This window comes from Carcharhinus amblyrhynchos, chromosome 7 (assembly GCF_965287045.1).
Source record: "Carcharhinus amblyrhynchos chromosome 7, sCarAmb.v2.hapA, whole genome shotgun sequence".
Lineage (NCBI taxonomy): Eukaryota > Metazoa > Chordata > Chondrichthyes > Carcharhiniformes > Carcharhinidae > Carcharhinus > Carcharhinus amblyrhynchos.
Genome location: NC_137330.1, coordinates 45,883,368 through 45,896,676, shown reverse-complemented (window position 1 = coordinate 45,896,676; position 13,309 = coordinate 45,883,368). Strand labels below are relative to the sequence as shown.

Genomic DNA, 13,309 nt, shown 5'->3' with positions numbered 1-13,309 from the left:
TTTTTAACAATTTGGCCAGTCCCTGAAGTTCCCGCTTGTGGTCCATATGATAGTTAGCTTCTCCTGGCAAACAACGTATTTCCTAGGATCAAGGTTTGGTCATATTTGCAAAGTGCCCCCAAGTGAATCATGAACCTATCTGCATTATGATATCCATTGGAAAAAGTAAAACCCATTCCTGTAAATAGTGAGCTTTCCAAAATGACGGAATAGAAATTTTTTTATTCATTTATGGGAAGTGGGCACTGCTAGCTATGCAAGCATTTATCACCCATCCCTAGTTCAGGCCATCAATTACTAAAAAAATCATATTAAGAGAAAGTAGAAGTATATGGTTCAGCTAGTACAATGAATAAATGAACAGGAATTGCTTTCTCACCAGCACAGAATAGTTTCAAAATAACATCTTGAAACTGTAGTAGTTTTTGTAACATTGGACCAATCATCTGTAAAATAAAAAGTTTTAATGTTGGCCTTTTAGTTAAGTTCAAGTGTCAGATTGAGCCCAATATTGGGTACAACGCCTCAGCTTGGATATTGTTTGTCTCTTTTATGAGGACCTTGAATTGGATTCAATTGGATTTTTAATTTTTTTTTGGGAGCAAGCAAGGATTTGGGTCTGCCTGGCCCACTCTGAGCATTGGCTTTGTAACTTTAAGGATGGAATAAAAAATTAAAAAAAACAGCCTAGAGTTTGCCTCTAAAAGGTGATAAAAAAAAACATGGACACAGAGCTAGTTTATCAACATTTCTTCCCTCTATGTCAAACTGACCAAATCGCAGATTGAAAAATAAGATTCAAGCACAATTTTAGAAAAACGTTCATGATTAGAAGTCTATTCACCAGCTGGGGCTTGTTACGTTCAACCTGATCATTAAAACAAGCTTCAAGAGATTTTGTGTATCTCTGCTACTTAAAGCTGTTAGGAATGGAACACAGTGCTGCAGAGTGCAAAATGTCTCTTCAAAATATACTCCTTGCCTGCAGATATATTTTAACTGCAGTTATATTTTAACAGAATCCATTTAACAGATTGTAGACTTTGTACTGGAAATAAAGAACTGAAGGCAAATACCAAGTAGCATGTACAAATAGGTTTTAATCAAACATATGGGCCTGGCTTAGGATAACAGTGCCAGCTTGATTCAGTAGCAGCATTAACCTGAGCCAGAAGATCAAAGGCTCAGATCCAGTTTTTGGGATTTAAGTACAACCTTGATTTACATTTCAGTGCAGTTCAAAGGAAATACTCCACTGTTGAAGGTTAATGGATAAGATATGAAAAAGAAGTTCATCTGCCTTTTCAAAAGGATAACAAAATAACTCGATATTATTCAAAAGGTTTTATCATCAATATTTATTCCTCAACTAACACCAAAAAGCAAATTCTGGCTGTGGGACTTTGCTAAGTGCCAAGTTGGCTGCTACTTGTGACGGTGCCCACACTAAGTAATTTAGTTTAGCTGTGGGATATCTGGAAGACAACTGGAGAAAAAAAATTGGTTTTTGTTCTGCCCATTTTTCTGATTGATAAAATTGTCCCAACTTCAGGGCTCAAGCGATGCATGCATCAGAGAAACATAGAAGATAGGAGCAGGAGGTGGCCATTTGGCCCTTCAAGCCTGCTCCACTATTCATGATGATCATGGCTGATTGTCCAATCCAATAGCCTAATCCTTCTTTTTCCCCTTAAACTTTGATCACATTTGCCCCAAGTGCTATATTCAGCCACCTCTTGAATACATTCAATGTTTTAGCATCAACTACTTCCTGTGGTAATGAATTCCACAGACTTACCACTCTTTGGATGAAAGAACGTATCCTCACTTCCGTCGTAAATGGTCTACTTACCCAAAATCCTCAGACTGTGACTCCTGGTTCTGGCCTCCCCCACCATTGGGAGCATCTATACTGTCTACATTTGTTAGAATTTTATAAGTCTCTATGAGTTCTCCCTCATTTGTCTGAACTCCAGTGAAAACAATCCTAACCTAGTCAATATCTCCTCATATTAGTCCTGCCATCCCTGGAATCAGCCTGGTAAATCTTCGTTGCACTCCCTCGAGAGCAAGAACATCCTTCCTCAGACAAGGAGACAAAAACTGCAAGCAATACTTTAGGTGTGACTTCACCAAGGCCCTGTATAATTGCAACAACACATCCCTACTCCTGTACTCAAAACCTCTTGCAATGAAGGCCAACATGCCATTTGCCTTCTTTACTGCCCACTGCACCTGCATGCTGACGTTCAATGATTGGTGCACAAGGACACCCAGGTCCTGCTGCACGTTCCCCTCTCCCAATTTACAGCCATTCAGGTAGTAATCTGCTTCCAAAGCGAATAACCTCGCACTTGTCCAAATCATACTGCATCTTCCATTGATTTGCCCATTCACCCAACCTGTCTAGATCATGCTAAAGGCTCTCTGCATCCTCATCACAGTTCACCCTCCCATCCAACTTGGTATAATCTGCAAACTTTGAGATGTTACACTTTGTTCGCTCATTCAAATTGTTAATATACATTGTGAATAGCTGGGGTCCCAGCACCAATCCCAGTGGCACCCCATTAGTTACTGTCTGCCAATTTGAAAAGCACCCATAAATTCCCCCTCTTTGTTTCCTCTCTGCCAACCAGTTTTCTATCCATCTCGATACATTTCCTCCAATCCCATTCACTTTAATTTTGCGTGATAATCTCTTGTGGAGGACTTTGTCAAGCACTTTCTAAAAGTCCAAATATACCACATCGACTGGTTCTCCCCTTGTCAACTCTACTAGTTACATATTCAAAGAATTCCAATATATTTGTCAAGCATGACATAAATCCATGCTGACTCTGTCTGTCTGCTCCTGCCATTGTTTTCTAAACGTTCTGCTATAAAGTCCTTGATAATGGATTTGAGAATTTTCCCCATTACCAATGTTAAGCTTACTGATCTACAATTCCCTCTTCTCCTTTTTCTTCCCTGTTTGGAATATTGGAGTGAAATTCACTACCCTCCAATCTGCAGGGACTGTTCCAGTATCTATAGAATCCCAGATGACCACCAATGCATCCATTATTTCTACAGCCACTTCCTTAAGTACTCTGGGATGTAGATCATCAGATCTTGGGGATTTAACTGCCTTCAATCCCATCAACTTTCCAAGTGTAATTTCTCTACTAATATTGATCTCCCTCAGTTCTTCCCTGTCACTAAATCTTGCGATCTCCAACATTTCTGGCATTTGATTTGGGTCCTCTTTTGTGAAGAGGGACCAAAGTATGTACTCAGTTGGTTGGCTATTTCTTTGTCCCCTATTATATATTCTCCTGTTTCTGTCTGTAGGGGACCTACATTTGCCTTCACCAATCTCTTTCTCTTTATGTATCTACACTTGCCATACTTAAAGATTATGTGCCGATATCGTGAATGGTCATCTAAAATGGCCATCAACATATGCAGGGGGCCTATTGCCTCTGTATGTATCCCTCTGCTAGAGTACATGGTTCAAGGGTAGTGTGGGTTAGGCCTGTTCTCTCAGCAAATTGTCATCCATGACAGGAGAACCTAATTGTTATTGATATTAAATCTGGACAAGCATCTGTAATGAACTTATTCATGAGGTTTTATCCAACAATAGTTTGTGGCCACGAAACACTGTTACACTTTTGGCTTTTTGTGGACCAAGATCCTCTTTCCAACTTTATATTACTTTCAAAAGCTGCTGCAGATCCATAATTGGCGCTCTTCCCATTGTCCTTCCACCACCACTGCTGCTCTCCCTCTGCCATAGCCTCCCACCCATAAGATGTACTCGATGGTTGTTGCCAGCCAGGCAATTAGTAGCCCAAAGTGGATCTTGTGAAATGGGGGCGTCTCAGTTAAAGTATTCACTGTCTGCCAATAGTTGTTATTGTACCAAAGAAAGGACTATAACCAACTTATATCCCAAAATTACCCAAGCAATGTTTCCAAGCCTCCACCAAGCTAAAAGTTGGAAACTGTTGGTGGATAAATTCTCATGAATAAGTGACTTTACAGATGCTTACCCATGTTTAATATCAATAACACAGTCAGCAAAATGTTATATTATGTTTTATTTTTATACCCAAGGAAATACAAGTCGTACATTCTATAATCAATGAAATCTGCTGTATCTATAAACACGCACTATTGTAAAACCAAGGGGAAAAAAGTCTGTAAAAAGTTGGTTAATATTCTAGCAAATACATACCAAGAACCTCTGATCTCATCATTGACTGGGATTTTCCAGTGCAGCTGCAGGGAATGGAATTTTGGCTGAGTGCCAAATTCTCCATTCCTGCTGGTGGGGACAGATGAGATCAAAGAACCCCTTGCCATCCCCATAATATCTGCTCTCCCAGATGATGTAATTATATACAAATGTGGTGTCTGAATGACCTGCTCCTGAAATATAGATCATCCAGTGTAGTCTTAATTAAAGTGGCAAATATTTTGATGCAGTCATTATACAAATAACTGATGGTGATCTCAGTGGACAAATGTAATTGAACTAAATTCAAATAAAACAAATCAATACCAACATTAGAATAGAACAGTTGCGCATTATACACGTTCACTTCCCCTCTCCACCAAGATGCCTGCAGATTGTCCACTTCTTGCTTGAACAAAGGTCCAACCAGTCCTCGTCCAATGTCACCCACCTCTACTTGGTTGAAATTCTTTTACAATGAACAACTTTTCCTTCAATTCCACTCCCTACTTTTAAATACAAATTATCAGAATCAACATGATCCGACAGCACTTTCACCTCCTCTCTTCCAACAGTCAATGACCTAACAACCCTCCCAGGTGAAGCAGTGAATTATTTGTACTTATTTCAATTTAGTGTACTCTATTTGCTGCTCACAATGCAGCTTCCTCTATATGGGTCCATCACTTTGCTGAGCACATCATTTAGTCTTCAAGTATGAACCCGAGCTTGCGGTCACTTCTTAGTTTAATTTTCCAACCAGCATTTTTGAATCAGCACTTTACAAGAGTTCAACAATTGCTGGCCATAACCACAGCTTTTTCCCAACAGTCAGTTCTGGTAATGATCTTGTTGGTTGAAATTTACTAGATCCATCTGTGGCTTCTTTACTTATCCCATTACCACTCATTTTGTATTGCACCATTGTTCCTGTTGTCATTGAAATCACTCCAGTCTTCAGCCCCAGACTTTCCCTTTATTCTTTCCTCCCTATTTGCTCTTTCACTGCCTCTCTACTTGTGTATACATTGTTGAACCTAACTCCTAAAAAACTTGAAATGTGAACTATGTTCCTCTCTCCCAGTTGCTACCTGATCTACTGCGTTTTTCCCCACACCATCTTTCATTTCAGTTTTTTGGTTTGAATATAGTACAAATTTTTAAGCATTCATCTGATACTGCCTACTGCAATTTATAGACAATGCAGGCTGAAACAATATACTACATCAACCAGGAAATTAAACCATAACCTAATTCAACACACGGCAAATAAGCAAAATGTAATGGAGTGGAGAATAGAAAAACAGAATATTACTTAAATGGAGACAAACTGCAGAATATGGAAATACAAACAGGTCGAGTGTCCTTATAATGAAGCACAAAATGTCAGCATGCTGATACACCAGGTAATTAGGAAGGCAAAGGGAATGTTACTGTTTATTGCAAGTGAGGATAGAGTATGGGAGGATCGGTTAGCTTAGCTGGCTGGTTCGTGATGCAGAGTGACGCCAACAGCACCAGTTATTCATGAAGACTCTATCTTCTCTATCTTGCCCCTCGCCCAAGGTTGTTGATCCTCAAGTTAAATCACCAGTCAGCCTATGGTCATCTGGAACTATGGCAACTTTAGCCTTTCAAGAGTATAAAATTAGGGAAGTCTTGCTACAGTTTGCATGGCATGGAGGTGACAACATCTGGCATACTGCATACAGTTTTGATCTCCTTAAGGAATACACTTGCATCAGAAGTAGTTCCGAGAAGGTTCACTAAACTGATTCCAGGGATGAAGACGTTGTCTTAGGAGGAAAATTTGAGCAGGTTGGGTCTATACTCATTGGAGTTTAGAACAATGAGAGGTGATCTTCTTGAGGGATCTTGACTGATTGATATTGAGAGAATGTGTCCTCTTGTGGGGAAATCTCGAATTAGCTTTAAGCTAAGGGGTGGCGGATTTAAAACAGAAAATAATTATTTCACTCACAAGGGCCGTGATTCAGTGGAATTCTCTACCCCAGAGAGATTCCAGAAACTAAACAAGTTTGAAAAGATAGACAAAGTTTTTATAATTAGTAGTGGGATGAAGGGTTATGGGAAACAGACAGGAAAGTGATAATGAGGCTAAGATTAGATCACATGAATGTATTGAACGATGGAACAAGCTCAAGGGTCTGAACCGCCTACTCCAGCTCCTAGTTCTCATATAACTAGGGGCAGAGTTGAACATTAAGGAGTCTTTCATTTCTGAAAGAGATGAGGAGGAGTTTCGTTTCTCAGAAGGTCAGACTTTGGAGTCCTTTCCACAGAGAGCAGCAGAGGCTGGACCATTGAATACATTCAAGGCTGAGTCACACATTTTTTTTGATTAACAGGGGAGTTGGGGTTTATGGGGACAGGCAGGAAACCAGGTCAATCATGATCTTATCAAATAATGGAGCAGGCTCAATGAGAGGAATGGACTTCTCTTTCTCCTATTTCTTACGATCTTATAAACTGCTATTGCATCTTGGACAGAATCACCAAGAAACCAATGCAAACAGTTGAAAATAGCCATTTCTACAGATGTTCTGCCAATCTATGCCTATGCCATGGATTCCAATGGAAATTCAGGGCAAAATTTCCTTAAAAGATAACCAAACTGAAAATCTACAAAGTAAAGCATTCCTTTATTGGCATTTACTTTACCAAAACAACAAAATACCTTCACTTGAAAGAACTTATTGTTACCAAAATCGAAGGCATAATATATACTTAATCACCTTTGCTGAGACCAGCAAGGAGAGATAAAAGCAATTGATACTGACACACCTGGGACAATATCTATTTTCCTTCTGTCAATTGTTTTGCATATTAAACCAACCAAAATAATATAAAGAACACAAGTTCTGGGCTTAAATTCCATCAATAAGACAGAAATTATAACAAATAGATCTGGGAATTTGTAGCCGTGAATACAAACTCAACTGGTTCACACTAACAATGCTCAGGAAGAGGAATATGACACCTCAACACAATTAGATCTGTATAGGACTCCAGGTTGATTGTTACAATTCTGTAGACAACAGGAATGGACAGTAAATACTGCCTGGTTAGGGTTGCTCACATCTTGAAAAAAAAAGTTCATTTTACTGGAGTTAGTGCAACCAGCTATTAGTTTCTAATGGTCAATACTTACCATCATTGAAAGAGGATTTCTTAGTGGCCGACTTGGTGAAACTTGTCACTGGTTCAAAAATGTCAGCATCATCATCCACTTCCTCATCAAAAAGCGTCAGCTTCAGTTTAGTCTCCTGGTTAGAGGACTCAGTATTCTTCAATTTATAGCTGAAAACAAATACGAGGATAATTAAGGAATCAGGTCATTAAAGGGCAAAGCCCCCCCGCCCACCCAAAAAATTTAACCATTTTAATGCCTTTACGAAATTTAATTTTAGAAAAAGCCCATTATTTGCAACATCTCCAAAGGAGACCCAACAAAATGAAATTGACCAGCTGTTTTAAAAAAGACTAATTTTATTCAAATATTAGCAAAGTGGGAATATTAAACTCAAGTGAAATAATAGAACCATAGAAAATTACAGCTCAGAAACAGGCCTTTTGGCTCTTCTCGTCTGTGCCAAACCATTTTTTGCTAGTTCCACTGACTTGCACTTGGACAATATCCTTCCACACCGCTCTTATCCATGTACCCATCCATGTGATAAGTAACCCCGCATTTATCATTTTATCCAGCAGCTCATTCCACACTCCCATCACTCTCTGTGTGAAGAAGCCCCCGCTAATATTCCCTTTAAACTTTTCTCCTTTCACCCTTAACACATGCACTCTGGTTTTTTTTTCTCCCCTAGCCTCAGTGGAAAAAGCCTGTTTGCATTCAATCTATACCCACCAAAATTTTACACACCTCTATGAAATCTCCCCTCATTCTTCTATGCTCCAGGGAATAAAGTCCTAACTTATTCAATCTCTCTCTGTAACTCAGCTTCTCAAGTCCCAGCAACATCCTTGTGAACTTTCTCTGCAATCTTTCAACCTTATTTACATCCTTCCTGTAACTAGGTGACCAAAACTGTACACAATAATCTAAATTCGGCCTCACCAATGTTTTATATAACCTTACCATAACACTAACTTTTATACTTGATACTCCGATTTATAATAAACCACAATTACAGATCATAAAACATTACAAATGTATAAATTAACTGCAACAACACTTGGTCAATTATTAATGCCTCATTATTGGATAATCAACAACTTTAAAACTTTTGTCCCTTTTTTTTTAGGAGCATCTTTGTTTTTCTATCTTTTTACTAAACTCTATTTTCTGGTCTTTAAGCTCACTATCTGCATTTATTCCAGCAAAGCACTGTGCATCTAAACTATATGGTGAGTGCCTACATTGAACATTTGATGAATACAGTTCTACTCTATTGGGAGGGAATGGGGAAAGGAGCCAAGATGATTTAAAGATTGAAGTAATTTATTTTCAGTCTTTTAGGTTCAGCTGAGTCAGACAAGAAACCCTGCCCAGCAAAGGCCCTGCAGGGTGGAGTCACTTTCCTGGTCTAATTATGGGTGGGACATTACTACTCACTTATTTCTTCCTCTTTAGTCATCTCTGCTCTCCCCCTAAGAAATAGTAAATGTTAAGAGAATAGGGGATCTGGCAGGATCTGACAAAGTGTTGAAGAAAAAGTCTCAGAATGGTGCTTTTGCTTTATTCCAGACAGAGGAGGACAGCAGCACTCCCTCAGTACCTCACTAATGCGTCAGCTAGGATTTCTGCAGTAAAGCTTGAATGAACGAGCTTCTGACTCAAAGTGCACCAGTGAGTCATGCTGGAAATTAGACAGCCTGACTCCAATGTCTACAAGTCTTATGTTGCAGAAACATTATTTCTTAGTTTTGGTGATAAAATTAATATTGCAACCTAATCAACAACTGGCCATCTAAAATAGAAGTTGTTAATAAAAATATTCTTTTCCTTCAAGGATCGGCAATGCTCATAGGTTGGGAAGACTTCAATTGCATATTTCTGTCAACTGCATTCTCTCATTTCATGTTCCATTTCAGCCAATGGAACAGTGAGTTTCCATTGCCTCTGTGAATCCTGACCAATTTGAGGGACCAGGGTCCAAGTCGCAGTGTGGACGTAATATGGGTGGAGAGGATCGAAAATGTTATACATCCAGGCTGGCAAAAAGCATCATGAGAGATAAACAAACCCATCATCACTCACCCAACCAGTGCTCCAATTCAACTAGCCTATTGCACAACACATTTTGAAATCCCGCCAAATGTTCATCATGGAGTAAAAACTGGGCTCCAAATATTTTTGGGCCTGTAAAGAAGCAGTGTGTAAAAACTCCTATTAATGTTTCTATAGCAATTGAGGCGAAGGGGATCAAAGGATGTGGAGGAAAGGCGGGATCAAAGGATATGGAGGAAAGGTGGGATCAAGCTATTGATTTGGTTGATCAGCCATGATTATAATGAATGGTGGAGCAGGCTAGAAGAGCTGAATGGTCTCCTCCTGTGCCTATTTTCTATGTAGCTCAGGCTTCATTGGATTGAGTATGCATTTTGGGGCCAGGTTTACAGGACGTAAACACATTCACTGCAAATCACTGATCCTCCAACTCTTCCCCCACCCAGTTCTGACATCCGAACAAGGTGGAGTCTTCTCTGAAATTAGCCATATTTGATTCAAAGCATTGATTCTATTTCTTTCTGCATTGATGCTGCCAAACCGACTGAGTATTTCCAGAACTTAGTCTTATTTCAAAATTCACCACCTGCAGTGTTTTGCTTTTTTTTTAAAGAAGTGGATCAGCTTGATATCAGCCAGGAATTACATGAGTTATACCATCTTTGTCCTCAATATAATTTTGGCCATTGCCTACAGAGAGGGATCCACAATATCAATTACGGCCGCAAGCAAACACAAATGACCATCTCATCCAGATCTCAGATGGACTTAGGGTCACTATAAATTCATGGGCAGAAGTCATGTCCCATACTTGCAGCAGTGGGGAAATGCTGAAGACTCAATTTTCCCCAATAGCTGTTTGAAGTTAGTTATTTCCAGTAATGTATGAATGCGTGTACAGCTAGCCTGATTTATCCTGAAGTAGGATTCCAAGTTTGTTTTATTTATACTATTTAACATTTTATCAAGAATCTCGTGTTTCTAAATATTTTGAGCTCAAAACTTCTCAAATATTTCCTTCTGATAATTTTTTTAACTATTTGGAATCATTAAGAGTCATTTTTTTAGTTCACCTTTTCTATGCATGCTTGAAACACCATTTGGTGGTAATAACTTGTATTTATAGAATGCCTGCAAATTGGAAAAAAAATTGGCAAAATGCTTCACAGGTGTGTGATCAAACACGAATAGACACTGACATAAAGGAGATAATGGCTGGAATTTTACCGTCCCACCCACGACAGAATCAGAGTGGGCGACAGGTGGACAATCAAAGTCTGTTGAGCGCGGGTGGGATTTTACAGTTTTAGGACAAGCAAGGCTGTAAAATCCCACCCATTAAGTCTGTCAAAGGTTCGGTCAAAATAAGGTTTTATAAAGAGGATATTAAAAAAGGAAGTGAATGGTGTAAGATTGTGTCACACTATGAGGTCTGACTGTCAGCAGTACATTCTGTCAATCACAAATTAACTCCTGCTCCACCAGAATACCCTTCTGCTGCAATGAAGAGACGGAATGTAGAGCTAATTGACAGGGCCACAATGTGGTAAAAGTGGAGGAAAGGCAGACCGATGGAAAGATATACAAGAAGCCAGTGTCAGGAAGAGGAGAGAGTTTGGGAGGAGTGATTTGTTGGCTAAAGGGGTTTCGAAAGAGGACGGAGAAGGGCTAAGAGGGATTCAAATGGATGGCAGTAGTCTCTTCTTATCACAAATCTTTTCAGATACTTCCAAAATACTATTTCCAACTGTCACAAGATTTATCCAAAGACATCTTCAATGAAGCATCTTCAGCAAAAGTAGATAGTTCTCTTATGGATTTTTCCTCAAGGTATAGGTTATTATTTAGAGAAATAAGAAACAGTACACCTGTAGGTTACTCTGTTCACAATTATGATCACTTTTTATTCATTATAACCATTCTATTTTCTACTACGTGGTGAATTTTCTTCCTGATTTTATCATTCTTCTGACCCATAAGCTCTTCATCTCCTTAGAAATACCAAATGGTGTGTTAGCTCCTGGTGTTCCATTGCAAAAATTGTGTAAAAGCTGTTTTCATCATGATCATGGCTGTCTGCTTTTAAGTGCACAGTGATTTTCATTTGAAGTAACTTTATGGATGATGCAGTTTCTTTTAATTGGCTAGATGTTGAAAATAATGGTGAGGTTAATGGCATTTGCCATCAGTTATACAGAAAGGTTGCAGAAACTTCAGGCAAGGGGAATGCATGGTGAAATAAGAATGTCCAAAAGATTGATGCCCAAGTTGCACCATTGTTAGCTTTGTGAAAGATAGGACGGAGAAGGTGTCTGCTTCACCATTAATAGGCATTGAAAGTGAAACACTGCCGTATTTGTATGTAGTTGTAAAATAAATTTGCTGCAGATATTGATTGTGACTAAGTACAAGATTTAGTATTGTTTAACTAAGCGATAATTGTTAATTATTTTCAATGTTTGACATTAAAAATTAAATAATTTATTAAAAATTAATAAGTGTGCCACATATACACACTGATACTGAGTCTGCACACTTTAATTTACCCTCATTCTTCGTCCTTTCGCTGTTTATTTTCCAATCCATATATCTCACTGATCTATCCTGTTCATTCAGGCCTCAAAAGCCTGATTTTCCTCATAAGCCTGTTATCTGCTCACAGACATGATCTTAATGTGAGAGATAAGGGCCAGGGTAGTGACCTAATCCCAATCATATTCAGCTGCTTCATCAATGCCCTTGCCTCCATCAGAAGATATGTTTGCACAACGTGCCATAGCATTTGTAGCTCCTCAGATAATCAGCAGTCCATATCCAAATGCAGCAAGACCTAAATAATATCCAGCCTTGGGCTGACAGTAAGTTAATGCCCTGTACTATCTTCAACAAGAGAATCTACCCATCACCCCTTGACATTTAATAGCATTAGAACCATAGAATATTACAGCACAGAAACAGGCCTTTTGGCCCTTCTTGGCTGTGCCAAACCATTTTTTCTGCCTAGTCCCACTGACCTGCACCTGGACCATATCCCTCCACAGCCCTCTCATCCATGTACCTGTCCAAGTTTTTCTTAAATATTAGAAGTGAGCCCACTTTCACCACTTCATCCGGCAGCTCATTCCACACTCCCACCACTCTGTGTGAAGAAACCCCCTCTAATATTCCTTTAAGCTTTTCCCCCTTCACCCTTAACCCACGTGCCCTAGTTTTTTTCTCACCCAACTTCAGTGGAAAAAGCCTGCTTGCATTCACTCTATCATAATTTTATACACCTCTATCAAATCTCCTCTCATTCTTCTATGTTCCAGGCTATAAAGTCCTAACCTCTCAACCTTTCTCTGTAACTCAGTTTCTCAAGTCCCAGCAACATCCTTGTAAATCTTCTCTGCACTCTTTCAACCTTATTAATATCCTTCCTGGAATTAGGTGACCAACAGTGCACACAATACTCTAAATTCAGCCTCACCAATATCTTGTACAACCTCACCGTAACATTCCAACTCTTATACTCAATACTCTGATTTATAAAGGCCAGTGTACCAAAAGAACTCTTTACGACCCTATCTACCTGTGACACCACTTTTGGGAATTATGTATTTGTATTCCCAGATCCCTCTATTCTACTGCACTCTTCACTGCACTGTCCTACCATTTACTTTGTATGTTCTACTTTGGTTTGTCCTTCCAAAGTGCAATACCTCACATTGTCTGCATTAAACGTCATCTGCTATTTTTCAGCCCATTTTTCTATTTGGTCCAAATCCCTCTGCAAGCTTTGAAAAATCTCCCTCACTGTTCACTATGCCTCCAATCTTTGTATCATCAGCCAATTTACCACATCATCATCCAGATCACTGATATAGATGACAAACAAC

The 13,309-nt window shown here is 39.2% G+C and overlaps 1 protein-coding gene across 1 annotated transcript in view; it reads right to left on the bottom strand.

Moving 5' to 3' along the window:
- Window positions 1-13,309, bottom strand: part of hs1bp3 (HCLS1 binding protein 3) — a 93,278-nt gene that overhangs the window by 6,663 nt on the left and 73,306 nt on the right. Inside the window, 1 exon segment of the mRNA XM_080192227.1 lies at window positions 7,395-7,543. Within this exon segment, the coding sequence (XP_080048353.1) occupies window positions 7,395-7,543 (149 nt within the window).